This window comes from Oncorhynchus keta, unplaced genomic scaffold (assembly GCF_023373465.1).
Source record: "Oncorhynchus keta strain PuntledgeMale-10-30-2019 unplaced genomic scaffold, Oket_V2 Un_contig_4568_pilon_pilon, whole genome shotgun sequence".
NCBI classification, from domain to species: domain Eukaryota; kingdom Metazoa; phylum Chordata; class Actinopteri; order Salmoniformes; family Salmonidae; genus Oncorhynchus; species Oncorhynchus keta.
Window position 1 is genome coordinate 111826 of NW_026287848.1, and position 27732 is coordinate 139557.

The 27732-nt window shown below is 48.8% G+C and overlaps 1 protein-coding gene and 1 long non-coding RNA gene across 12 annotated transcripts; both read right to left on the reverse strand.

Moving 5' to 3' along the window:
- Nucleotides 1-251: 251 nt before the first annotated feature.
- Nucleotides 252-3944, reverse strand: LOC127924801 (uncharacterized). Its single transcript, XM_052509434.1, has 5 exons — nucleotides 3936-3944; nucleotides 3149-3373; nucleotides 2197-2834; nucleotides 1505-2032; nucleotides 252-303 (listed from the first exon to the last, which is right to left on the reverse strand). Exons 1-5 carry the CDS (start codon nucleotides 3942-3944, stop codon nucleotides 252-254), a joined length of 1452 nt encoding a protein of 483 aa, XP_052365394.1.
- Nucleotides 3945-4010: 66 nt separating this feature from the next.
- LOC127924809 (uncharacterized) lies at nucleotides 4011-4676 on the reverse strand. Of its 11 annotated transcripts, XR_008118896.1 has the most exons (5): nucleotides 4611-4649; nucleotides 4511-4535; nucleotides 4411-4460; nucleotides 4286-4335; nucleotides 4028-4250 (listed from the first exon to the last, which is right to left on the reverse strand). It is a non-coding gene; the product is annotated as an uncharacterized LOC127924809 (long non-coding RNA). The 11 variants fall into 11 exon arrangements; XR_008118888.1 differs by lacking the exon at nucleotides 4411-4460 and having other exon boundaries at nucleotides 4011-4225; nucleotides 4486-4535; XR_008118895.1 differs by lacking the exon at nucleotides 4511-4535 and having other exon boundaries at nucleotides 4411-4510; nucleotides 4611-4655.
- Nucleotides 4677-27732: the final 23056 nt, after the last annotated feature.

The following is a 27732-nucleotide window of genomic DNA, read 5'->3' on the forward strand; positions in this document are numbered from 1 at the left end:
CTGTTAGACCCGGAGGCCTTTACCTCGTCCTGTTAGACCCGGAGGCCTTTACCTCGTTCTGTTAGACCCAAAGGCCTTTACCTCTGGGCCTCAGAAGTGTACTTCTTAATATGTATCCCGAATGGCACCTAAGTCCCTGTTCTGTGTACTATTGTCCAGAGCCCTATGTGCACTGTATAGGGAATAAGATGGCACCTGGGATTCACACTTATATTCTGTGATTCATAACTGACACTTGCCCATTCATTTATTCATTCTTTGAAAGACTTGCCTCTGGTGGTAAGGGTAAACTGGTCTCGAGATCTGTGGTTACAACAGCAGTAATTAACATAGTGATAACCGTGACGACCCTGTATCAGAGGTGACCAGGGCCGACCCAACTTCCTCAACCCAAGGCTAGACGATTAGAGAAACACACACACACACACGGACAGATCCTTGTAGGAAGCTATCGCTAGCTATCTTGGGGGAGGGGTCTGTGTGTCTGCACATCTGGGTAGTACTTGGCAGTGGTGGAAAGTACTTAAGTAATACTTAAGTACTTTCAAGTATTTTTTGGGGGGGGTCTTGTACTTTACTTTACTATTTATATTTTTGACTACTTTTACTTCACTATATTCTTAATGAAAATAATGTACTTTTTATTCCATACATTTTCCCTGACACCCAAAAGTACTTGTTACATTTAGACAGGAAATAGTCCAATTCACACTCTTATCAAGAGAACATCCCTGGTCATCCCTACTGCCTCTGATCTGGTGGACTCACTAAACAGAGAACATCCCTGGTCATCCCTACTGCTTCTGATCTGGAGGACTCACTAAACAGAGAACATCCCTGGTCATCCCTACTGCCTCTGATCTGGAGGACTCACTAAACAGAGAACATCCCTGGTCATCCCTACTGCATCTGATCTGGAGGACTCACTAAACAGAGAACATCCCTGGTCCTCCTTACTGCCTCTGATCTGGAGGACTCACTAAACAGAGAACATCCCCGGTCATCCCTACTGCCTCTGATCTGGTGGACTCACTAAACAGACATGCTTCGTTTGTAAATTATGACTGAGTGCAACTGGTGCCCTGTAAATAAAAAAAATCGTATCGTCTGGTTTGCTTATTATAAGGAATAAAAAATGATTTAATACTTTTACTTTTGATACTTAAGTACATTTTAAAACCAAATACTTTTAGACTTTTACTGAAGTAGTATTTTACTGGATGACTTTTACTTTTGTCATTTTCTTTTAAGGATTAAAAGTTATCTTAAGGTAAAAGGTATTTTAAGGTATCTTTACTTTTACTCAATTGGGTACTTTTTCCACCACTGGTGCTTGGAGGGGGAGGGGTCTGTGTAGTGCCTGGAGGAGGGGGAGGGGTCTGTGTAGTGCCTGGAGGAGGGGGAGGGGTCTGTGTGGTGCCTGGAGGAGGGGGAGGGGTCTGTGTAGTGCCTGGGGGAGGAGGGGTCTGTGTAGTGCTTGGTGGAGGAGGAGGAGAGGTAGTGCTTGGAGGAGGGGTCTAGGTAGTGCTTGGAGGGGGGTCTGGGTAGTGCTTGGGGGGGGGGTCTGGGAGTGGGGGAGGGGTCTGTGTAGTGCTTGGAGGAGGGGGAGGGGTCTGTGTAGTGCCTGGGGGAGGGGTCTGTGTAGTGCTTGGAGGGGGAGTGGTCTGTGTAGTGCTTGGAGGGGGGGTCTGTGTAGTCCTTGGAGGGGGAGGGGTCTGTGTAGTGCTTGGAGGGGGAGGGGTCTGTGTAGTGCTTGGAGGGGGAGGGGTCTGGGTAGTGCTTGGAGGAGGGGTCTGTGTAGTGCTTGGAGGAGGGGTCTGTGTAGTGCTTGGAGGGGGAGGGGTCTGGGTAGTGCTTGGAGGAGGGGTCTGGGTAGTGCCTGGAGGAGGGGGAGGGGTCTGTGTAGTGCCTGGGGGAGGGGTCTGTGTAGTGCTTGGTGGAGGAGGAGGAGGGGTAGTGCTTGGAGGAGGGGTCTAGGTAGTGCTTGGAGGGGGTCTGTGTAGTGCTTGGAGGAGGAGGGGTCTGTGTAGTGCTTGGTGGAGGAGGAGGAGGGGGTCTTGGAGGAGGGGTCTAGGTAGTGCTTGGAGGGGGGGGGGTCTGGGTAGTGCTTGGGGGAGGGGTATGTGTAGTGCTTGGAGGAGGGGGAGGGAGGGGTCTATGTAGTGCTTGGAGGAGGGGGAGGGGTCTGTGTAGTGCCTGGGGAGTGGTCTGTGTAGTGCTTGGAGGGGGAGGGTCTGTGTAGTGCTTGGAGGGGGAGGGGTCTGTGTAGTGCTTGGAGGGGGAGGGGTCTGTGTAGTGCTTGGAGGAGGGTCTGTGTAGTGCTTGGAGGGGGAGGGGGCGGGGTAGTGCTTGGAGGAGGGGTCTGGGTAGTTCTTGGAGGAGGGGTCTGGATAGTGCTTGGTGGAGGAGGAGGGGTAGTGCTTGGAGGAGGGGTCTGGGTAGTGCTTGGAGGGGGAGTGGTCTGTGTAGTGCTTGGAGGGGGAGGGGTCTGTGTAGTGCTTGGAGGGGGAGGGGTCTGTGTAGTGCTTGGAGGGGGAGGGGTCTGTGTAGTGCTTGGAGGGGGAGGGGTCTGGGTAGTGCTTGGAGGAGGGGTCTGTGTAGTGCTTGGAGGAGGGATCTGTGTAGTGCTTGGAGGGGGAGGGGTCTGGGTAGTGCTTGGAGGAGGGTTCTGGGTAGTGCTTGGAGGAGGGGTCTGGGTAGTGCTTGGTGGAGGAGGAGGAGGGGTAGTGCTTGGAGGAGGGGTCTGGGTAGTGCTTGGAGGGGGAGTGGTCTGTGTAGTGCTTGGAGGGGGAGGGGTCTGTGTAGTGCTTGGAGGGGGAGGGGTCTGTGTAGTGCTAGGAGGAGGGGGGGTCTGTGTAGTGCTTGGAGGGGGAGGGGTAGTGCTTGGAGGGGAGGGGTCTGGGTAGTGTTTGCGGGGGGGTCTGGGTAGTGGGTCTGGGTAGTGCTTGGTGGAGGAGGAGGAGGGGTAGTGCTTGGAGGAGGGGTCTGGGTAGTGCTTGGAGGGGAGGGGTCTGTGTAGTGCTTGGAGGGGAGGGGTCTGTGTAGTGCTTGGAGGGGAGGGGTCTGTGTAGTGCTAGGAGGAGGGGGAGGGGTCTGTGTAGTGCTTGGAGGGGAGGAGGGGGTGCTTGGAGGAGGGTTTGGGTAGTGCTTGCGGGGGGGTCTGGGTAGTGCTTGGAGGGGGGGTCTGGGTAGTGCTTGGAGGGGGTATGGGAGAGGTGGGGTCTGGGTAGTGCTTGGAGGTGGGGTCTGGGTAGTGCTTGGAGGGGTCTGGGTAGTGCTTGGAGGAGGGGTCTGGGTAGTGCTTGGAGGAGGGGTCTGGGTAGTGCTTGGAGAGGGAGGGGTAGTGCTTGGAGATGTCTGTGTGTCTGCACAGCTGAGTGATGTTGGAAAACACTTCACATCTCAAAAGATTTGTTCTTGCATTTAAAATAAATACATTATTAGGCCTGTATCTGGATCTGAAAAAACAAGACTGCATCCCACTATTCCCTCCCTATAGGTCCTGGTCAAAAGTAATGCACTACATAGGGACTAGAGTCATTTGGGACACACACAAAGCCATTTAAACAAAGTACAGTATAATAACAGCATGCCAGATGGGTAATTTTACAAATAGACTCTAAATCATTTAATAAGCCAGCTGGCAGAGCCAACCTTGTGATGTTCACACAATGTTAAAATATGCCCATTTTAGGCCTAGTCAGCCTAGACGCTAGCCTAGCTGCTAACGCTACACACGCAACAGATGTGGTTGGCGCTAGCGGTAGCCGCTAATGCTAAATACACAACAGATGTGGTTGGAGCTAGCGGTAGCCGCTAACGCTACATACGCAACACTTGCGTCACAGTTCCCCAGTCTCAGCCAATTTTGTGGGTCTAATAACTGTAGGAAGGGAACCACATAAAGGGAGCCGTCACAAAGCAGTGTGTTTTACAGACGTCATTCACAGGAAACACCCTACTGTACACACTCACATTGAGAACAAGTGTTAGCCAGTCTAAGACTGCAAGGCTCACTAGACTACCTGCCTCCTCTAACCACCAGGCTACCTGCCTCCTCTAACCACCAGGCTACCTGCCTCCTCTAACCACCAGGCTACCTGTCTCCTCTAACCACCAGGCTACCTGTCTCCTCTAACCACCAGGCTACCTGCCTCCTCTAACCACCAGGCTACCTGCCTCCTCTAACCACCAGGCTACCTGCCTCCTCTAACCACCAGGCTACCTGTCTCCTCTAACCACCAGGCTACCTGTCTCCTCTAACCACCAACCACCACCAGGCTACCTGCCTCCTCTAACCACCAGGCTACCTGCCTCCTCTAACCACCAGGCTACCTGCCTCATCTAACCACTAGACTACCTGCCTCCTCGAGCCACTAGGCTACCTGTCTCCTCTAACCACTAGGCTACCTGCCTCCTCTAACCACCAGGCTACCTGTCTCCTCTAACCACCAGGCTACCTGTCTCCTCTAACCACTAGGCTACCTGCCTCCTCTAACCACCAGGCTACCTGCCTCCTCTAACCACCAGGCTACCTGCCTCATCTAACCACTAGACTACCTGCCTCCTCGAGCCACTAGGCTACCTGCCTCCTCTAGCCACTAGGCTACCTGCCTCCTCTAACCAATAGGCTACCTGCCTCCTCTAACCACCAGACTACCTGCCTCCTCTAACCACCAGGCTCTCCTCTCTCTCCTTCCCTCTGTCTCTCCCCCTCTCTCTCCTTCCCTCTCTCTCTCTCTCCTTCCCTCTCTCTCCCCTCTCTCCTGGCCCTCTCTCTCTCTCTCTCCCTGTCTCACCCCCCTCTCTCTCGCCTGGCTCTCTCTCCTCTCTCTCTCTCTCTCTCTCTCTGGCTCTCTCTCTCTCTCTCTCTCTCTCCCTCCCTCCCTCCCTCCCTCCCTCCCTCTAGTAGACAGTAGACTGATCAGACCTGTATTCCTCTCTAAGCAGGAAGTCTATCCAGGCAGCTTGCAGTGACAGCGGAATGTGTTTACTGTGTGTGCGGGCGTGCATGTTTGTGTGTTAGGGGTGTGTGTGAGGGCGTGCATGTTTGTGTGTTAGGGGTGTGTGTGAGGGCGTGCATGTTTGTGTGTTAGGGGTGTGTGTGAGGGCGTGCATGTTTGTGTGTTAGGGGTGTGTGTGTGTGGGCGTGCATGTTTGTGTGTGTGGGGTGTGTGTGTGTGGGCTGCATGTTTGTGTGTTAGGGGTGTGTGTGTGTGGGCGTGCATGTTTGTGTGTTAGGGGTGTGCTGGCCTGCATGTTTGTGTGTTAGGGGTGTGTGCTGGCGTGCATGTTTGTGTGTTAGGGGTGTGGCTGGCGTGCATGTTTGTGTGTTAGGGGTGTGTGTGTGTGGGCGTCATGTTTGTGTGTTAGGGTGCGTGTGTGGCGTGCATGTTTGTGTGTTAGGGTGTGTGTGCGGGCGTGCATGTTTGTGTGTTAGGGGTGTGTGTGTGGGCGTGCATGTTTGTGTGTTGGTGTGTGTGTGTGGGCGGGCATGTTTGTGTGTTAGGTGTGTGTGCTGGCCTGCATGTTTGTGTGTTAGGGGTGTGTGGCTGGCATGTTTGTGTGTTAGGGGTGTGTGTGTGGGCGTGCATGTTTGTGTGTTAGGGGTGTGTGTGTGTGGGCGTGCATGTTTGTGTGTTAGGGGTGTCTGTGTGTGGGCGTGCATGTTTGTGTGTTAGGGTGTGTGTGTGGGCGTGCATGTTTGTGTGTTAGGGTGTGTGTGTGGCGTGCATGCCCGTGTGTTTGGGGAACGTTGGGCAGGTTGGAGAACGTTGGGCAGGTTGGGGAACCGTCGGGCAGGTTGGGGAACCGTCGGGCAGGTTGGGGAACGTTGGGCAGGTTGGGGAACCGTGGGGCAGGTTGGGGAACCGTGGGGCAGGTTGGGGAACCGTGGGGCAGGTTGGGGAACCGTGGGGCAGGTTGGGGAACGTTGGGCAGGTTGGGGAACCGTGGGGCAGGTTGGGGAACCGTGGGGCAGGTTGGGGAACGTTGGGCAGGTTGGGGAACCGTGGGGCAGGTTGGGGAACGTTGGGCAGGTTGGGGAACGTTGGGCAGGTTAGGGAACGTTGGGCAGGTTGGGGAACGTTAGGCAGGTTGGGGAACCGTGAGGCAGGTTGGGGAACGTTGGGCAGGTTGGGGAACGTTGGGCAGGTTAGGCTGGCGTTGGGCAGGTTGGGGAACGTTGGGCAGGTTAGGGAACGTTGGGCAGGTTAGGAAGCGTTGGGCAGGTTGGGGAACCGTGGGGCAGGTTGGGGAACGTTGGGCAGGTTAGGGAACGTTGGGCAGGTTGGGGCGTTGGGCAGGTTGGGGAACGTTGGGCAGGTTGGGGAACGTTGGGCAGGTTGGGGAACGTTGGGCAGGTTGGGGGCGTTAGGCAGGTTAGGGAACGTTGGGCAGGTTGGGGAACGTTGGGCAGGTTAGGGAACGTTGGGCAGGTTGGGGAACCGTGGGGCAGGTTGGGGAACGTTGGGCAGGTTGGGGAACGTTGGGCAGGTTGGGGAACGTTGGGCAGGTTGGGGAACGTTGGGCAGGTTGGGGAACGTTGGGCAGGTTGGGGGCGTTGGGCATGTTGGGGAACGTTGGGCAGGTTGGGGAACGTTGGGCAGGTTGGGGAACGTTGGGCAGGTTGGGGAACGTTGGGCATGTTGGGGAACGTTGGGCAGGTTGGGAACGTTGGGCAGGTTGGGGAACGTTGGGCAGGTTGGGGAGCGTTGGGCAGGTTGGGGGCGTTGGGCAGGTTGGGGAACGTTGGGCAGGTTGGGGAGCGTTGGGCAGGTTGGGGAACGTTGGGCAGGTTGGGGGCGTTGGGCAGGTTAGGGAGCGTTGGGCAGGTTGGGGAGCGTTGGGCAGGTTGGGGAACGTTGGGCAGGTTGGGGAACGTTGGGCAGGTTGGGGAACGTTGGGCAGGTTGGGGAACGTTGGGCAGGTTGGAGAACGTTGGGCAGGTTGGGGAACCGTGGGGCAGGTTAGGGAGCGTTGGGCAGGTTGGGGAACGTTGGGCAGGTTGGGGAACGTTGGGCAGGTTAGGGGCGTTGGGCAGGTTGGGGAACGTTGGGCAGGTTGGGGAACGTTGGGGAACGTTGGGCAGGTTGGGGAACGTTGGGCAGGTTGGGGAACTTTGGTCAGGTTGGGGAACGTTGGGCAGGTTGGGGAACGTTGGGCAGGTTGGGGAACGTTGGGCTGGTTGGGGAACGTTCCTCAGGTTGGGGAACGTTGGGCAGGTTGGAGAACGTTGGGCAGGTTGGGAACGTTGGGCCTGAACGTTGGGCAGGTTCCCTGGCGTTGGGCAGGTTGGGGAGCGTTGGGCAGGTTGGGGAACGATGGGCAGGTTGGGGAACGATGGGCAGGTTGGGGAACGTTGGGCAGGTTGGGGAACGTTGGGCAGGTTGGGGAACGTTGGGCAGGTTGGGGAACGTTGGGCAGGTTGGGGAGCGATGGGCAGGTTGGGGAACGTTGGGCAGGTTCTCTCGTTGGGCAGGTTGGGGAGCGTTGGGCAGGTTGGGGAACGTTGGGCAGGTTAGGGGCGTTGGGCAGGTTGGGGAACGTTGGGCAGGTTGGGGAGCGTTGGGCAGGTTGGGGAGCGTTGGGCAGGTTGGGGAACGTTGGGCAGGTTAGGGAACGTTGGGCAGGTTGGGGCGTTGGGCAGGTTGGGGAACGTTGGGCAGGTTGGGGAACGTTGGGCAGGTTAGGGCGTTGGGCAGGTTAGGGAACGTTGGGCAGGTTAGGGAACGTTGGGCAGGTTAGGGAACGTTGGGCAGGTTAGGGAACGTTGGGCAGGTTAGGGAACGTTGGGCAGGTTAGGGAACGTTGGGCAGGTTGGGGAACGTTGGGCAGGTTGGGGAACGTTGGGCAGGTTGGGGAACGTTGGGCAGGTTGGGGAACGTTGGGCAGGTTGGGGAACGTTGGGCAGGTTGGGGAACGTTGGGCAGGTTGGGGAACGTTGGGCAGGTTGGGGAACGTTGGGCAGGTTGGGGAACGTTGGGCAGGTTGGGGAACGTTGGGCAGGTTGGGGAACGTTGGGCAGGTTGGGGAACGTTGGGCAGGTTGGGGAACGTTGGGCAGGTTGGGGAACGTTGGGCAGGTTGGGGAACGTTGGGCAGGTTGGGGCGTTGGGCAGGTTGCGTTGGGCAGGTTGGGGAACGTTGGGCAGGTTAGGGAACGTTGGGCAGGTTGGGGAACGTTGGGCAGGTTGGTGGCTGGCCCGCTCTCTCTCTCTCTCTCTCTCCTCTCTTCTCTCTTTCTCTCTCTCTCTCTCTCTCTCTCTCCCTGGCTGGCCTGCTCCTCTCCCTGGCTGGCCTGCTCCTCTCTCTCTCTCTCTCTCTCTCTCTCTCTCTCTCTCTCTCTCTCTCTCTCTCTCCCTGGCTGGCCCGCTCCTCTCCCTGGCTGGCCTGCTCCTCTCTCTCTCTCTCCCTGGCTGGCCCGCTCCTCTCTCAATTCAATTCAAGGGCTTTATTGTCATGGGAAACATGTTAACATTGCCAAAGCAAGTGAGGTAGACAACATACAAAGTGAATATATAAAGTGAAAAACAACAAAAATTAACAGTAAACATTACACATACAACAGTTTCAAAACAGTAAAGACATTACAAATGTCATATATCTATATATATATAATGTACAAATAATTAAAGGACACAAGATAAAATAAATAAGCATAAATCTGGGTTGTATTTACAATGGTGTTTGTTCTTCACTGGTTGCCCTTTTCTCGTGGCAACAGGTCACAAATCTTGCTGCTGTGATGGCACACTGTGGAATTTCACCCAGTAGGTATGGGAGTTTTTCAAAATTGGATATGTTTTCGAATTCTTTGGATCTGTCTGATCTGGGGAAATATGTCTCTCTAATACTGATAGATTGGGCAGGAGGTTCTGTCTGTCTGGTTTCCACCTCACTTACTGGGAGTGAGCACATAGCCTGTCTTCTCTTCTGTCTGCCTGGCGGCCTTTCTCAATACCTGGCTATGCTCACTAGAGTCTGTACCTAGTCAAACGGTTAATTTTGGGTCTGTCACAGTGGTCAGGTATTCTGCCACTGTGTACTCTCTGTAGATAGGGCCAAATAGCATTCTGTTTGCTCTGTTTTTTTGTTAACTTTCCAATGTGTTAAGTAATTATCTTTTTGTTTTCTCATGATTTGACCTGGGTCTAATTGTGCTGTTGTCCTGGGGCTCTGTTCTGTCTGTTTGTGTTTCTGAACAGAGCCCCAGGACCTGATAGATAGGGGACTCTTCTCCGGGTCTCATCTCTCTGTTTCTGACCTGGCTTTGTTATGGAAGGTTTGGGAATGCTTCCTTTTAGGTGGTTGTAGAATTTAATGGCTCTTTTCTGGATTTTGATAATTAGTGGGCGGCCTAATTCTGCTCTGCATGCATTATTTGGTGTTTTCTGACCGGAGGATATTTTTGCAGAATTCTGCGTGCAGAGTCTCAATTTGGTGTTTGTCCCTGAAGTCTTGGTTGGTGAGCGGACCCCAGACCTCACAACCATAAAGACCAATGGGCTCTCTGACTGATTCAAGTATTTTTAGCCAAATCCTAATTGGTATGTTGAAATTTATGTTTCTTTTGATGGCATAGAATGCCCTTCTTGCCTTGTCTCTCTGATAGTTCACAGCTTTGTGGAAGTTACCTGTGGCGCTGATGTTTAGGCCTGGTATGTATAGTTTTTGTGTGCTCTAGGGCAACAGTGTCGAGATGGAATTTGTATTTGTGGTCCTGGTGACTGGACCTTTTTTTGGACCACCATTATTTTGGTCTTACTGAGATTTACTGTCAGGGCCCAGGTCTGACAGAATCTGTGCATAAGATCTAGGTGCTGCTCTAGGCCCTCCTTCTCTGGTGACAGAAGCACCAGATCATCAGCAAACAGCAGACATTTGACTTGGATTCTAGCAGGGGAGGCCTCTGCTGCAGACTTTTCTAGTGCCCCGCCAGTTCGTTGATATATATGTTGAAGAGGGTGGGGCTTAAGCTGCATCCCTGTCTCCCCCCGACCCTGTGTGAAGAAATGTGTGTGTTTTTGCCAATTTTAACCGCACACTTGTTGTTTGTGTCCATGGATTTTATAATGTCATATGTTTTACCCCCAACACCACTTTCCATCAGTTTGTATAGCAGACCCTCAGGCCAAATTGAGTCGAAGGCTTTTTGAAATCAACAAAGCATGAGAAGACTTTGCCTTTGTTTTGCCCCCTTTGTTTGGTTGTCAATTAAGGTGTGCAGGGTGAATACATGGTCTGTTTGTCGGTAATTTGGTAAAAAGCCAATTTGACATTTGCTCAGTACATTGTTTTCATTGAGGAAATCTAGAGTCTGCTGTTAATAATAATGCAGAGGATTTTCCCAAGGTTACTGTTGACACATATTCCACGGTAGTTATTGGGGTCAAATTTGTCTCCACTTTTTGTGGATTGGGGTGATCAGTCCTTGGTTCCAAATATTGGGGAAGATGCCAGAGCTAAGTATGATGTTAAAGACTTTAGTATAGCCAGTTGGAATTTGTTGTCTGTATATTTGATCATTTCATTGAGGATACCATCGACACCACAGGCCTTTTTGGGTTGGAGGTTTTTATTTTGTCCTGTAACTCATTCAATGTAATTGGAGAATCCAGTGGGTTCTGGTAGTCTTTAATAGTTGATTCTAAGATCTGTAGTTGATCATGTATATGTTTTGCTCTTTGTTCTTTGTTATAGAACCAAAAAGATTGGAGAAGTGGTTTACCCAGACATCTCCATTTTGGATAGATAATTCTTCGTGTTGTTGTTTGTTTAGTGTTTTCCAATTTTCCCAGAAGTGGTTAGAGTCTATGGATTCTTCAATTGCATTGAGCTGATTTCTGACATGCTGTTCCTTCTTTTTCTGTAGTGTGTTTCTGTATTGTTTTAGTGATTCACCATAGTGAAGGCGTAGACTCAGGTTTTCTCCCTGGCTGGCCCGCTCCACTCTCTCTCTCTCTCTCTCCCTGGCTGGCCTGCTCCTCCCTCTTCTCTTTACTCTGTTGTCTATAGAATATCATAGCCTCTGTTTTAATGAAGTTGAGAAACATTGCAAGACAAGGATTCGAGATACTGCATTCTGTTTGAAATACAGCTGGTGATCTATACTGATAGATAGACCTAGTGTTCGGTTCTGTCTGTCTGGTGTCTGACCTGACTATACTGATAGATAGACCTAGTGTACTACTCTGTCTGTCTGACCTGCCTATATTGTCCCCCCTCTCCACCCCCCTTCTAGACCCCCCTCTCTCCGCCCCCTCCCCCTGCCCTCTTTAGCCCCCCCTCTCCGACCCCCCTCCCTCTCTCCGCCCCCTCTTCTGCCCAGGTTCTCCCTCTCTGCACCCCCTCTCTCCACCCAATAGGACTCTCCGCCCCCTCTCTAGACCCCCCCTCCGCCCCCCTCTCTCCGCCCCTCTCTCCGCCCCCTCCCTCTCTCCCACCCCCCTCTCTCCCCCCTCTCCCCCCCCCCTCCTCCACCCCCCTCCCTCTCTCCACCCCCCTCCCTCTCTCCACCCCCCTCCCTCTCTCCACCCCCCCTCCCTCTCTCCTCCCCCTCTCTCCTCCCCCCCTTCCCTCTCTCCGCCCCCCTCTCTCCCCCCCCTCTCTCCCCCCCCTCTCTCCGCCTTCTCCCTCTCCTCCCTCCCTCTTCTCCCTCTCCTCCCTCTCCTCCCTCCTCTCCTCTCCTCTCCTCTCCTCTCCTCTCCTTCAGTGGTCTGGTGGAGACCGCCAGGTAAAGGCCTGGTGTATATGAGATGCTGTCCTCTATATGAGATGTTGTCCTCTATATGAGATGCTGTCCTCCAGAGGGAAAACAGTGTGTATGTTGTGTGTTTTGTGGCCCAACTCTCCACCTCTTCTGGTAGAACCACCAGTCTGATGACCTCTGACCCCTGACCGTACTAGTATCCCTGAAGGGGTCATAGGAGAACCACCCGTCTTATGACCTCTAACCCCTGACCTTACTAGAACCCCTGAAGGGGTCATAGGAGAACCACCAGTCTGATGACCGCTGACCCCTGACCTTACTTCTCTCCATGAGGGGGTCATAGGAGAACCACCAGTCTGATGACCTCTAACCCCTGACCCTACTAGTATCCTTGAAGGGGTCATAGGAGAACCACCAGTCTGATGACCTCTAACCCCTGACCCTACTAGTATCCTTGAAGGGGTCATAGGAGAACCACCAGGCTGAGTCTGATGACCTCTGATCCCTGACCTTACTAGTATCCCTGAAGGGGTCATAGGAGAACCACCAGTCTGTTGACCTCTAACCCCTGACCCTACTAGTATCCCTGAAGGGGTCATAGGAGAACCACCAGTCTGATGACCTCTAACCCCTGACCCTACTAGTATCCCTGAAGGGGTCATAGGAGAACCACCAGTCTGATTCTGAGTGGTGGAACAGGCACCTAATTGTCATACTTGAGTAAAAGTAAAGATACCTTAATAGAAAATGACAAAAGTGAAAGTCAGCCAGTAAAATACTATTTCAGTAAAAGTCTAAACGTATTTGGTTTTAAAATGTACTTAAGTATCAAAAGTAAAAGTATTAAATCATTTTTTAATTCCTTATAATAAGCAAACCAGACGATACGATTTTTTACATTTACAGATATCCAGGGGCACCAGTTGCACTCAGTCATAATTTACAAACGAAGCATTTGTGTTTAGTGAGTCCTCCAGATCAGAGGCAGTAGGGATGACCAGGGATGTTCTCTGTTTAGTGAGTCCTCCAGATCAGAGGCAGTAGGGATGTTCTCTGTTTAGTGAGTCCTCCAGATCAGAGGCAGTAGGGAGGACCGGGGATGTTCTCTGTTTAGTGAGTCCTCCAGATCAGAGGCAGTAGGGAGGACCAGGAATGTTCTCTGTTTAGTGAGTCCTCCAGATCAGAGGCAGTAGGGATGTTCTCTGTTTAGTGAGTCCTCCAGATCAGAGGCAGTAGGGATGTTCTCTGTTTAGTGAGTCCACCAGATCAGAGGCAGTAGGGATGACCAGGGATGTTCTCTGTTTAGTGAGTCCTCCAGATCAGAGGCAGTAGGGATGTTCTCTGTTTAGTGAGTCCTCCAGATCAGAGGCAGTAGGGATGTTCTCTGTTTAGTGAGTCCTCCAGATCAGTGGCAGTAGGGAGGACCGGGGATGTTTTCTTGATAAGTGTGTGACAAATGTAACGAGTACTTTTGGGTGTCAGGGAAAATGTACGGTGTAGAAAGTACGTTATCCTCTTTTAGGAATGTAGTGAAGTAAACGTTGCCATAAATAGTAAAGTACAGATAATTATTTTACACTGCTGTTGACCTCTAACCCCTGACCCTCCTAGTCCCCATGAGGGGGTCGTTGTCCTCCGCCAGAGGGTGAAAGGTCAAATTAAAGACCCTTAAATAAGACATGTGTTTTTTTTGGAACGCTTTAGGGTCGTTTCACGGTCAAACCCGGACCGTCTTTGCTATCCTTTCTCTCTCTCTGTGTGTGTGTGTGTGTGTGTGTGTGTGTGTGTGTGTGTGCGTGTGTGTGTCATGAGAATAGCCAGCTGTACACACAGACACTGAGTTGTGGTTTATAGTTGCCAGCTAGATGTTGTTGTTGCTTATATCCTGTGATTGTCCTGTCAGTCTGTAAGGGCCAGCTAGATGTTGTTGTTTATATCCTGTGATTGTCCTGTCAGTCTGTAAGGGCCAGCTAGATGTTGTTGTTTATATCCTGTGATTGTCCTGTCAGTCTGTAAGGGCCAGCTAGATGTTGTTGTTTATATCCTGTGATTGTCCTGTCAGTCTGTAAGGGCCAGCTAGATGTTGTTGTTTATATCCTGTGATTGTCCTGTCAGTCTGTAAGGGCCAGCTAGATGTTGTTGTTTATATCCTGTGATTGTCCTGTCAGTCTGTAAGGGCCAGCTAGATGTTGTTGTTTATATCCTGTGATTGTCCTGTCAGTCTGTAAGGGCCAGCTAGATGTTGTTGTTTATATCCTGTGATTGTCCTGTCAGTCTGTAAGGGCCAGCTAGATGTTGTTGTTTATATCCTGTGATTGTCCTGTCAGTCTGTAAGGACCAGCTAGATGTTGTTGTTTATATCCTGTGATTGTCCTGTCAGTCTGTAAGGGCCAGCTAGATGTTGTTGTTTATATCCTGTGATTGTCCTGTCAGTCTGTAAGGGCCAGCTAGATGTTGTTGTTTATATCCTGTGATTGTCCTGTCAGTCTGTAAGGGCCAGCTAGATGTTGTTGTGGATGTTGAAATAATGTTGGATTAAAATATTGTTGTGTTTCTGATATGGGATGTGTGGGAAATGTCTCTAATGTAAGTTAACCTCTGTTTATCTCCTCCTCTGATTGTCCTGTCAGTCTGTAAGGGCCAGCTAGATGTTCTCCCTCTCTTCCTTTATCTCCCCCTGTGATTGTCCTCCTCAGTCTCTCTCCCCTCCCCCTCTCTCTCTCTGTTGTCCCCTGTTGTTTATATCTCTCCCTTCCCCTCCTCTCTCTCTCCCATCTCTCCCCTCCATCTCTCTCCATCTCTCTCCTTGTTTATATCCTGTGATTGTCCTCTCAGTCTGTAAGGGCCAGCTCCTCTCTGTTGTTGTTCTCTGTTTATATCCTGTGATTGTCCTGTCAGTCTCTCCCCTCCATGTTGTTGTTCTTGTTTATATCCTGTGATTGTCCTGTCAGTCTCTAAGGGCCCCTAGATCTTCTCTCTCCCTATATCCTGTGATTGTCCTGTCAGTCTCTCCCCCAGCTCTGTTCCCTCTTATATCCTCTGATTCTCCCTCTCTAAGGGCCCCTCCATCTCTCTCCATCCTCTGATCCTCCTCTCAGTCTCTCTCCCTGTTGTTTATATCCTCTCTGTCCTCCCTCTCTCCCCTCCTCTCTCTCTATCCTGTCTCTCCTCTCTCTCTAAGGGCCCTAGATGTTGTTGTTGCTTATATCCTGTGATTTCCTGTCAGTCTAAGGACCAGCTAGATGTTCTCTCTCTCTCTTATATCCTGTGATTCTCTCTCCCTCTCTCCCCTCCTCTCTCCATCTCTCCCCTCCTTCTCTCTCTCCCCTCCCCCCTCTCTCTCTCTCCCTCTCTAAGGGCCCCTCCTCTCTCTCTCCCTCTCCCCTCCTCTCTCTCTCAGTCTCTCCCCTCCATCTCTCTCCATCTCTCTCCTCCTCTCTCTCTGTCCCTCTCTCCCCTCCTCTCTCTCTTTCTATCCTCCTCTCTCTCTCTCCCCCAGTCTCTCTCCAGCTCTCCCCTCCTCTCTCTCTCCCTCTCTCCCCTCCATCTCTCTCCATCTCTCTCCTCCTCTCTCTCTCCCCTCCTCTCTCTCTCTCCTCTAAGGGCCCCTCCTCTCTCTCTCTCCCCCTCTATATCCCTCTCCCTTCTCCTCTCCCTCTCTAAGGGCCCCTAGATCTCTCTTGTTTATCTCCTCCTCTCTCTCTCTCCCTCTCTCCCCTCCTCTCTCTCTCTCCCTCTCTCCCCTCTCTCTCTCTCTCTCTCTCTCCCCCTCTCTCTCCCTCTCCCCTCCTCTCTCTCTCCTCTCTCTCCCCTCCATCTCTCTCCATCTCTCTCCTCTCTTTATCCCTGTCTCCCCCTCAGTCTCTAAGGGCTCCCCAGCTCCCTCCCTCCCTCCCTCCCTCCCTGATTGTCCTCTCCCTCTCTCCAGCTAGATCTCTCTCTCTTCTTTATATCTGTGATCCTCCTCTCTCTCTCCCTAGATGTTCCCTCTCCTCCTCTCTATCTCCCTCTCTCCCTCCTCTCTCTCCATCTCTCTCCTCCTCTCTCTATCTCCCTCTCTCCCCCCTCTCAGTCTCTGTTAGGGCCCCCTCCCTCCCTCCCCTCCCTCCCCCTCTATCCCTGTGATTGTCCTCTCTCTCTCTCCCTCTCTCCCCTGGTCTCTTTATATCCTGTGATCTCTCTCCCAGTCTCTAAGGGCCAGCTAGATCCTCTCTGTTCCCTCTCTCCTGTGATTCTCTGTCTCTGTAAGGGCCCTCCCTGTTGGTCTCTTTATCCCCCTGTGATTGTCCTGTCTCTGTAAGGGCCAGCTAGATGTTGGTTGTTTATATCCTGTGATTGTCCCTCTCTCCCTGTCCTAGTGTATCCCTTGTTTATATCCTCCCTCTCCCCCTGTCAGTCCTAGGGTATCAGCTAGATGTACTCTCTGTTGTTTATCCCCTGTCTTGTCCTCCCAGTCTAAGGGCCCTAGATGTTGTTGTTTATATCCCTGTCCTGTCTAGGTGGATCCCAGGATGTTGTTAGTTTATATGACTGTTAGTGTCAATGGTACTGACTGTTGAAACTTGACCCCACAGCTCAGTCTGTGTTGTTGCTATATCCTGTCACCACTCGCCAGCTAGTAGTATCACAGTGTTACTGACTGTTAGTGGTATCACCTGTTACTGACTGTTAGTGGTATCACAGTGGTACTGACTGTTAGTGGTATCAGTGGTACCTGTGGTACTGACTGTTAGTGGTATCACAGTGGTACTGACTGTTAGTGGTATCACAGTGGTACTGACTGTTAGTGGTATCACAGTGGTACTGACTGTTAGTGGTATCACAGTGGTACTGACTGTTAGTGGTATCACAGTGGTACTGACTGTTAGTGGTATCACAGTGGTACTGACTGTTAGTGGTATCACAGTGGTACTGACCTGTATCACAGTGGTACTGACTGTTAGTGGTATCACAGTGGTACTGACTGTTAGTGGTATCACAGTGGTACTGACTGTTGAGTGGTATCACAGTGGTACTGACTGTTAGTGGTATCACAGTGGTGACTGACTGTTCTGTGGTATCACTGACTGATACTGACTGTTAGTGGTATCACAGTGGTACTGACTGTTAGTGGTATCACAGTGGTACTGACTGTTAGTGGTATCCAGTGGTACTGACTGTTAGTGGTATCACAGTGGTACTGACTGTTAGTGGTATCACAGTGGTACTGACTGTTAGTGGTATCATAGTGGTACTGACTGTTAGTGGTATCACAGTGGTACTGACTGTTAGTGGTATCACAGTGGTACTGACTGTTAGTGGTCACAGTGGTACTGACTGTTGTTTGGTATCCAGTGGTACTGATTGTCCTGTCAGTCTGTAGTGGTATCACAGTGGTACTGACTGTTAGTTTATATCACTGTGATGGTCCTGACTGTTAGTGGTATCACTAGATGTTGTTTATGTTGTTGTGGTACTGACTGTTAGTGGTATCACAGTGGTACTGACTGTTAGTGGTATCACAGTGGTACTGACTGTTAGTGGTATCACAGTGGTACTGACTGTTAGTGGTATCACAGTGGTACTGACTGTTAGTGGTATCACAGTGGTACTGACTGTTGGAGTGGTATCACAGTGGTACTGACTGTTAGTGGTATCACAGTGGTACTGACTGTTAGTGGTATCACAGTGGTACTGACTGTTAGTGGTATCCCACTGACTGTTTACTGACTGTTAGTGGTATCACAGTGGTACTGACTGTTAGTGGTATCACAGTGGTACTGACTGTTAGTGGTATCACAGTGGTACTGACTGTTAGTGGTATCACTGACTGTTAGTGGTATCACAGTGGTGACCTTAGTCTCTGACTGGTAGTGGTACTGACTGTTAGTGGTATCACAGTGGTACTGACTGTTAGTGGTCTCACAGTGGTACTGACTGTTAGTGGTATCACAGTGGTACTGACTGTTAGTGGTATCACAGTGGTACTGACTGGTATCACAGTGACTGTTAGTGGTATCACAGTGGTACTGACTGGTACTGACTGTTAGTGGTATCACAGTGGTACTGACTGTTAGTGGTATCTATCCAGTGGTACTGACTGTTAGTGGTATCACAGTGGTACTGACTGTTAGTGGTATCACAGTGGTACTGTGGTATCACAGTGGTACTGACTGTTAGTGGTATCACAGTGGTACTGACTGTTAGTGGTACTCACAGTGGTACTGACTGTTAGTGGTATCACAGTGGTACTGACTGGTATCACAGTGGTACTGACTGTTAGTGGTATCACAGTGGTACTGACTGTTAGTGGTATCACAGTGGTACTGACTGGTACTGACTGGTATCACAGTGGTACTGACTGTTAGTGTATCACAGTGGTACTGACTGTATCACAGTGGTACTGACTGTGGTATAGTGGTACTGACTGTTAGTGGTACTGACTGTTAGTGGTATCACAGTGGTACTGACTGTTAGTGGTATCACAGTGGTACTGACTGTTAGTGGTACTCACAGTGGTACTGACTGTTAGTGGTATCACAGTGGTACTGACTGTTAGTGGTACTGACAGTGGTATCACACTGACTGTTAGTCCCTCCCACAGTGGTACTGACTGTTAGTGGTATCACAGTGGTACTGACTGTTAGTGGTATCACAGTGGTACTGACTGTTAGTGGTATCACAGTGGTACTGACTGTATCCCAGTGGTACTGACTGTTAGTGGTATCACAGTGGTACTGACTGTTAGTGGTATCACAGTGGTACTGACTGTTAGTGGTATCACAGTGGTACTGACTGTTAGTGGATGTTAGTCCTGACAGTCTGTGTGACAGTGGTACTGACTGACATTAGTGGTATCACAGTGGTACTGACTGTTAGTGGTAGTGGTCACAGTGGTACTGACTGTTAGTGGTATCACAGTGGTACTGACTGTTAGTGGTACAGTGGTCTGACTGTTAGTGGTACTGACTGTTAGTGGTATCACAGTGGTACTGACTGTTAGTGGTATCACACTGTGGTACTGACTGTTAGTGGTATCACAGTGGTACTGACTGTTAGTGGTATCACAGTGGTACTACTGACTGTTAGTGGTATCACAGTGGTACTGACAGTGGTACTTAGTGGTATCACAGTGGTACTGACTGTTAGTGGTATCACAGTGGTACTGACTGTTAGTGGTATCACAGTGGTACTGACTGTTAGTGGTATCACAGTGGTACTGACTGACTGTCTGACTGTTAGTGGTATCACAGTGGTACTGACTGTTAGTGGTATCACAGTGGTACTGACTGTTAGTGGTTACTGTTAGTGGTATCACAGTGGTACTGACTGTTAGTGGTATCACAGTGGTACTGACTGTTAGTGGTATCACAGTGGTACTGACTGTTAGTGGTATCACAGTGGTACTGACTGTTAGTGGTATCACAGTGGTACTGACTGTGGTATCACAGTGGTACTGACACAGTGGTACTGACTGTTAGTGGTATCACAGTGGTACTGACTGTTAGTGGTACTCACAGTGGTACTGACTGTTAGTGGTATCACAGTGGTACTGACTGTTAGTGGTATCACAGTGGTACTGACTGTTAGTGGTATCACAGTGGTACTGACTGTTAGTGGTATCACAGTGGTACTGACTGTTAGTGGTATCACAGTGGTACTGACTGTTAGTGGTATCACAGTGGTACTGACTGTTAGTGGTATCACAGTGGTACTGACTGTTACTGACTGTTAGTGGTACTGACTGTTAGTGGTAGTGGTCTGACTGTTAGTGGTACTGACTGTTAGTGGTATCACAGTGGTACTGACTGTTAGTGGTATCACAGTGGTACTGACTGTATCACAGTGGTATCACAGTGGTCACTGACTGTTAGTGGTATCACAGTGGTACTGACTGTTAGTGGTATCACAGTGGTACTGACTGTTAGTGGTATCACAGTGGTACTGACTGTTAGTGGTATCACAGTGGTACTGACTGTTAGTGGTATCACAGTGGTACTGACTGTTAGTGGTATCACAGTGGTACTGACTGTTAGTGGTATCACAGTGGTACTGACTGTTAGTGGTATCACAGTGGTACTGACTGTTAGTGGTATCACAGTGGTACTGACTGTTAGTGGTACTGACTGTTAGTGGTATCACAGTGGTACTGACTGTTAGTGGTATCACAGTGGTGCTGACTGTTAGTGGTATCACAGTGGTACTGACTGTTAGTGGTATCACAGTGGTACTGACTGTTAGTGTACTGACTGTTAGTGCTATCACAGTGGTACTGACTGTTAGTGGTATCACAGTGGTATCACTGACTGTTAGTGGTATCACAGTGGTACTGACTGTTAGTGGTACTGACTGTTAGTGGTATCACAGTGGTACTGACTGTTAGTGGTATCACAGTGGTACTGACTGTTAGTGGTATCACAGTGGTACTGACTGTTAGTGGTATCACAGTGGTACTGACTGTTAGTGGTATCACAGTGGTACTGACTGTTAGTGGTATCACAGTGGTACTGACTGTTAGTGGTATCACAGTGGTACTGACTGTTAGTGGTATCACAGTGGTACTGACTGTTAGTGGTATCACAGTGGTACTGACTGTTAGTGGTATCACAGTGGTACTGACTGTTAGTGGTATCACAGTGGTACTGACTGTTAGTGGTATCACAGTGGTACTGACTGTTAGTGGTATCACAGTGGTACTGACTGTTAGTGGGTTACTGACTGTTAGTGGTAGTGGTACTGACTGTTAGTGTATCACAGTGGTACTGACTGTTAGTGGTATCACAGTGGTACTGACTGTTAGTGGTATCACAGTGGTACTGACTGTTAGTGGTATCACAGTGGTACTGACTGTTAGTGGTATCACAGTGGTACTGACTGTTAGTGGTATCACAGTGGTACTGACTGTTGTATCACAGTGGTACTGACTGTTAGACTGTTAGTGGTATCACAGTGGTACTGACTGTTAGTGGTATCACAGTGGTACTGACTGTTAGTGGTATCACAGTGGTACTGACTGTTAGTGGTATCACAGTGGTACTGACTGTTAGTGGTATCACAGTGGTACTGACTGTTAGTGGTACTGACTGTTAGTGGTATCACAGTGGTACTGACTGTTAGTGGTACTGACTGTTAGTGGTATCACAGTGGTACTGACTGTTAGTGGTATCACAGTGGTACTGACTGTTAGTGGTATCACAGTGGTACTGACTGTTAGTGGTATCACAGTGGTACTGACTGTTAGTGGTATCACAGTGGTACTGACTGTTAGTGGTACTGACTGTTAGTGGTATCACAGTGGTACTGACTGTTAGTGGTATCACAGTGGTACTGACTGTTAGTGGTATCACAGTGGTACTGACTGTTAGTGGTATCACAGTGGTACTGACTGTTAGTGGTATCACAGTGGTACTGACTGTTAGTGGTATCACAGTGGTACTGACTGTTAGTGGTATCACAGTGGTACTGACTGTTAGTGGTATCACAGTGGTACTGACTGACTGTGGTACTGAGTGGTATCACAGTGGTACTGACTGTTAGTGGTATCACAGTGGTACTGACTGTTAGTGGTAGTGGTCACAGTGGTACTGACTGTTAGTGGTATCACAGTGGTACTGACTGTTAGTGGTATCACAGTGGTACTGACTGTTAGTGGTATCACAGTGGTACTGACTGACTGTTAGTGGTATCACAGTGGTACTGACTGTTAGTGGTATCACAGTGTTACTGACTGTTAGTGGTATCACAGTGGTACTGACTGTTAGTGGTATCACAGTGGTACTGACTGTTAGTGGTATCACAGTGGTACTGACTGTTAGTGGTATCACAGTGGTACTGACTGTTAGTGGTATGACTGTTAGTGGTATCACAGTGGTACTGACTGTTAGTGGTATCACAGTGGTATCACAGTGGTACTGACTGTTAGTGGTCACAGTGGTACTGAGTGGTACTGACTGTTAGTGGTATCACAGTGGTACTGACTGTTAGTGGTATCACAGTGGTACTGACTGTTAGTGGTATCACAGTGGTACTGACTGTTAGTGGTATCACAGTGGTACTGACTGTTAGTGGTATCACAGTGGTACTGACTGTTAGTGGTATCACAGTGGTACTGACTGTTAGTGGTATCACAGTGGTACTGACTGTTAGTGGTATCACAGTGGTACTGACTGTTAGTGGTATCACAGTGGTACTGACTGTTAGTGGTATCACAGTGGTACTGACTGTTAGTGGTATCACAGTGGTACTGACTGTTAGTGGTACTGACTGTTAGTGGTATCACAGTGGTACTGACTGTTAGTGGTATCACAGTGGTACTGACTGTTAGTGGTATCACAGTGGTACTGACTGTTAGTGGTATCACAGTGGTACTGACTGTTAGTGGTACTGACTGTTAGTGGTATCACAGTGGTACTGTGGTGTGTGGTACTGTGTTAGTGGTATCACAGTGGTACTGTGTTAGTGTATCACAGTGGTGTGTTGTGTATCACAGTGGTGACTGTTGGTATGTGGTACTGACTGTTGTGGTATGTGTGTGTGTGTGTGTGTGTGTGTGTGTGTGTGTGTGTGTGTGTGAGGGAGACTGCTCATCAGTCTGTAAATTGCTCCAACATTCCATGTGTCCTTTTGGCAGATTCTACACCAGCCTACATTGGGATCACTTATTTAACTGTGTGTGTGTGTAGACTGTTAGTGGTATGTGTGTGTGTGTGTGTGTGTGTGTGTGTGTACTGTGTGTGTGTGTGTGTGTGTGTGTGTGTGTGTGTGTGTGTGTGTGTGTGTGTGTGTGGTGTGTGTGTGTGTTATTTAACTGTACCAGAGGTCCTCACAAGGTCAAATTATATTTCTACGAGGTTATGAGTTTAGGGGCATAATAGGATTTAGAACGGGACTGAATTATGTGTCCCCACAAGGTTAGTTGTACAAGACTGTGTGTGTCATTGGGGTGTGTCTGTCAGAGAGGAAGTGGACTTCCTTCCTGTTTCTCACCACAGTCACAGGGTGGGGACAGGAAGTGTGTGTGTGTCAGTGTGACTCAGTATTCTGAAACTTCTCCGCTCTTTCGATACCAGAACATGAGTAACGGTTCAGTACTATAATTAAAAAAAATATTATAATTATTATAATTTATAAAAAATACTAGAATTATTTTAATTTATAAAAAATACTATAATTATTATAATTTATAAAAAATACTATAATTATTATAATTTATAAAAAATACTATAATTATTATAATTTATAAAAAATACTATAATTATTATAATTTATAAAAAATACTATAATTATTATAATTTATAAAAAAATACTATAATTATTATAATTTATAAAAAATACTAGAATTATTTTAATTTATAAAAAATACTATAATTATTATAATTTATAAAAATACTATAATTATTATAATTTATAAAAATACTATACTTATTATAATTTATAAAAATACTATAATTATTATAATTTATAAAAAATACTATAATTATTATAATTTATAAAAATACTATAATTATTATAATTTATAAAAAAATACTATAATTATTATAATTTATAAAAATACTATAATTATTATAATTTATAAAAATACTATACTTATTATAATTTATAAAAATACTATAATTATTATAATTTATAAAAAATACTATAATTATTATAATTTATAAAAAATACTATAATTATTATAATTTATAAAAAATACTATACTTATTATAATTTATAAAAAATACTATAATTATTATAATTTATAAAAAATACTATAATTATTTTTGTTGTTGTTGAACTTTCGGTACTTCTGTCAAAATGTGTCTCACGTCGTCTGCTGATTGGAGAGAGGATCAAGTCTATCAGCGCAGACCATGTCCCCTTTACACACTTGTGGAAATGTTGAAAGTGTTAATTACTGTTCGCAAAACAATGTCCATACAGGCTAGAATAACTTGACAATGCTATAAGATAGCGGTAGCTTCCAGCTTTATAGGCTAACTTTCCTTTGATAGCTAACAGCCAGAGCTAACAGCCAGAGCTAACAGCCAGAGCAAACAGCCAGAGCCAACAGCCAGAGCTAACAGCCAGAGCTAACAGCCAGAGCTAACAGCCGGAGCTAACAGCCGGAGCTAACAGCCGGAGCCAGCAGCCAGAGCCAGCAGCCAGAGCTAACAGCCAGAGCTAACAGCCAGCAGCCAGAGCCAACAGCCAGAGGTAACAGCCAAAGTTAACATTAACTACTCCTCGTACTTTGTGATAATATACCAACCAAAAAAAGCTACATATGTTGATATTCAAAGCTGATCGTCACCAGAAACATTATTCATTCACTTGATCATCTCTCCCTCCCTGATCCTCTATGAGTGAAGTCGGTCCTGGATCTTAAAGAGACAGCGTCCTCTTTAAAAAAAAAAAATTAAAAAAAATACATTTAGTTCTTCTATGCTTGTCGATCAGTAGGATAAAATAATAAAAATAATACTGTATGTTGTTGGTTTAGTGTTGGTGTGGAGTATCGCGATGCTAAAGCTGTTATCGCTATGGAAGTCAAGAGTCTGGTTTCATGACAACTCTGTGTGTGTGTGTGTGTGTGTGTGTGTGTGTGTGTGTGTGTGTGTGTGTGTGTGTGTGTGTGTGCGCGCTATGAAAACAGATTTCGACATTTGGCTTCCATATTGATTAAATGAAAAATAAATTGCACCAGATTCCCTGGACAGCAGTAGTGCGCTATCTAGGGATTAGGGGGCCAACTCTTGTCAAAAGTAGTGCACTATCTAGGGATTAGGGGGCCAACTCTGGTCAAAAGTAGTGTGCTATCTAGGGATTAGGGTGCCAACTCTGGTCAAAAGTAGTGCACTATCTAGGGATTAGAGTGGAATTTGGGATGCAGCCAATACATTCCCCATGCAGCTCCTCCAGAGGTTGGGGGCGGGGAGAGAAAGAGTCTCCTTTCTGGCGAAGGGGGGGGGTCTCCTCTCTGTGTGGCCCAGACAACTGCTCCTCCCCTCCCTCTGGTTCTCTGGCTGCCAGAGGGTAGAGGTCAGAGGGTAGAGGTCAGAGACAGTACACATGCGGTTAGGGATAGAGCCAGTTCACCTAATTCCTAGATTACATAACTTGGTGTGTGAGAGAGAGAGTGTGTGTGAGAGAGAGTGTGTGTGTGAGAGAGTGTGTGTGTGTGTGTGCGTGGGAGAGTGGACCTTTCGGTGTTTCACTATTTCCTGACAGCTGTGTTATAGACCATAATACATGACTGTATTGCAGATGTTCTGATTGCGTAATTACACCACACACACACACACACACACACACACACACACACACACACACACACACACACACACACACACACACACACACACACACACACACACACACACACACACACACACACACACACACACACACACACACACACACACACACACACACTATATCTTTGTTGTGTCAGGTCAGGTCTTTCAGTGATCCGTGTCTACATTTACATTTACATTTAAGTCATTTAGCAGATGCTCTTATATACAAAAACCTTATGACATCAGTGTCTCTTGCTGATTTATATAAAAACTAACCGTCCAGTGACAATCTCACTTGTTTTAAAAAGTTAATATTCTGTTAACTCGTAACGTTGCTGATTTAATCCTATACTTGTATTTTGTGATTAAATCAGAACTCAGAAGAGAGAAAACACTTCAGAACCAAAGAGACCGTTGGCTTGCTACTTCCTCATATAGGATGATGTCATCCTCCTAAAGGAGAATGAACTGGCCAATCAGCGGTCTAATGACCGGGATACGCCCACACCATTCTGTAATTGGGGGTTGGTCCACACCATTCTGTAACTGGGGGTAGGTCCACACCATTCTGTAACTGGGGGTAGGTCCACACCATTCTGTAATTGGGGGTTGGTCCATACCATTCTGTAACTGGGGGTAGACCCACACCATTCTGTTACTGGGGGTAGACCCACACCATTCTGTAACTGGGGGTAGGTCCACACCATTCTGTAACTGGGGGTAGGACCACACCATTCTGTAACTGGGGGTAGGTCGACACCATTCTGTAACTGGGGGTAGGTCCACACCATTCTGTAACTGGGGGTAGGACCACACCATTCTGTAACTGGGGGTAGGTCCACACCATTCTGTAACTGGGGGTAGGTCCACACCATTCTGTAACTGGGGGTAGGTCCACACCATTCTGTAACTGTGGGTAGGTCCACACCATTCTGTAACTGGGGGTAGACCCACACCATTCTGTAACTGGGGGTAGGTCCACACCATTCTGTTACTGCGGGTAGACCCACACCATTCTGTAACTGGGGGTAGGTCCACACCATTCTGTAACTGGGGTAGGTCCACACCATTTCTGTAATTCTGGGGGGTAGACCCACACCATTCTGTAACTGGGGGTAGGTCCACACCATTCTGTAACTGGGGTAGGTCCACACCATTCTGTAACTGGGGGTAGGACCACACCATTCTGTAACTGGGGTAGGTCCACACCATTCTGTAACTGGGGTAGGTCCACACCATTCTGTAACTGTGGGTAGGTCCACACCATTCTGTAACTGGGGGTAGACCCACACCATTCTGTAACTGGGGGTAGGCCCACACCATTCTGTAACTGGGGGTAGGTCCACACCATTCTGTAACTGGGGGTAGGCCCACACCATTCTGTAACTGGGGTAGGTCCACACCATTCTGTAACTGGGGTAGGTCCACACCATTCTGTAACTGGGGTAGGTCCACACCATTCTGTAACTGGGGTAGACCCACACCATTCTGTACTGGGGTAGACCCACACCATTCTGTAACTGGGGTAGGTCCACACCATTCTGTAACTGGGGGTAGGTCCACACCATTCTGTAACTGGGGGTAGGACCACACCATTCTGTAACTGGGGGTAGGTCCACACCATTCTGTAACTGTGGGTAGGTCCACACCATTCTGTAACTGGGGTAGGTCCACACCATTCTGTAACTGGGGGTAGACCCACACCATTCTGTAACTGGGGGTAGGCCCACACCATTCTGTAACTGGGGGTAGGCCCACACCATTCTGTAACTGGGGGTAGGTCCACACCATTCTGTAACTGGGGGTAGGTCCACACCATTCTGTAACTGGGGGTAGGTCCACACCATTCTGTAACTGTGGGTAGGTCCACACCATTCTGTAACTGGGGGTAGGTCCACACCATTCTGTAACTGGGGTAGGTCCACACCATTCTGTAACTGGGGTAGGACCACACCATTCTGTAACTGGGGGTAGGCCCACACCATTCTGTAACTGGGGTAGGTCCACACCATTCTGTAACTGGGGGTAGGTCCACACCCTTCTGTAACTGGGGGTAGGTCCACACCATTCTGTAACTGGGGTAGGACCACACCATTCTGTAACTGGGGGTAGGACCACACCATTCTGTAACTGGGGGTAGGTCCACACCATTCTGTAACCCACACCATTCTGTAACTGGGGTAGGTCCACACCATTCTGTAACTGGGGGTAGGTCCACACCATTCTGTAACTGGGGTAGGTCCACACCATTCTGTAACTGGGGTAGGTCCACACCATTCTGTAACTGGGGTAGGTCCACACCATTCTGTAACTGGGGGTAGGACCACACCATTCTGTAACTGGGGGTAGGACCACACCATTCTGTAACTGGGGTAGGTCCACACCATTCTGTAACTGGGGGTAGGTCCACACCATTCTGTAACTGTGGGGGGTAACTGGGGTAGACCACACCATTCTGTAACTGGGGGTAGACCCACACCATTCTGTAACTGGGGGTAGGTCCACACCATTCTGTTACTGGGGTAGACCCACACCATTCTGTAACTGGGGGTAGGTCCACACCATTCTGTAACTGGGGCTAGGTCCACACCATTCTGTAACTGGGGGTAGACCCACACCATTCTGTTACTGGGGGTAGACCCACACCATTCTGTAACTGGGGGTAGGTCCACACCATTCTGTAACTGGGGGTAGGTCCACACCATTCTGTAACTGGGGGTAGGACCACACCATTCTGTAACTGTGGGTAGGTCCACACCATTCTGTAACT

Coding starts and splice junctions, on each gene's coding strand:
- LOC127924801 (XM_052509434.1), bottom strand. Junction 2,835..3,148: donor CTACCCAGACCCCCCCGCAA/GCACTACCCAAA, acceptor CCCTCCTCCTAG/CACTACACAGACCCCTCCCC. Junction 2,033..2,196: donor CTACACAGACCACTCCCCAG/GCACTACACAGA, acceptor TCCTCCACCAAG/CACTACACAGACCCCTCCTC.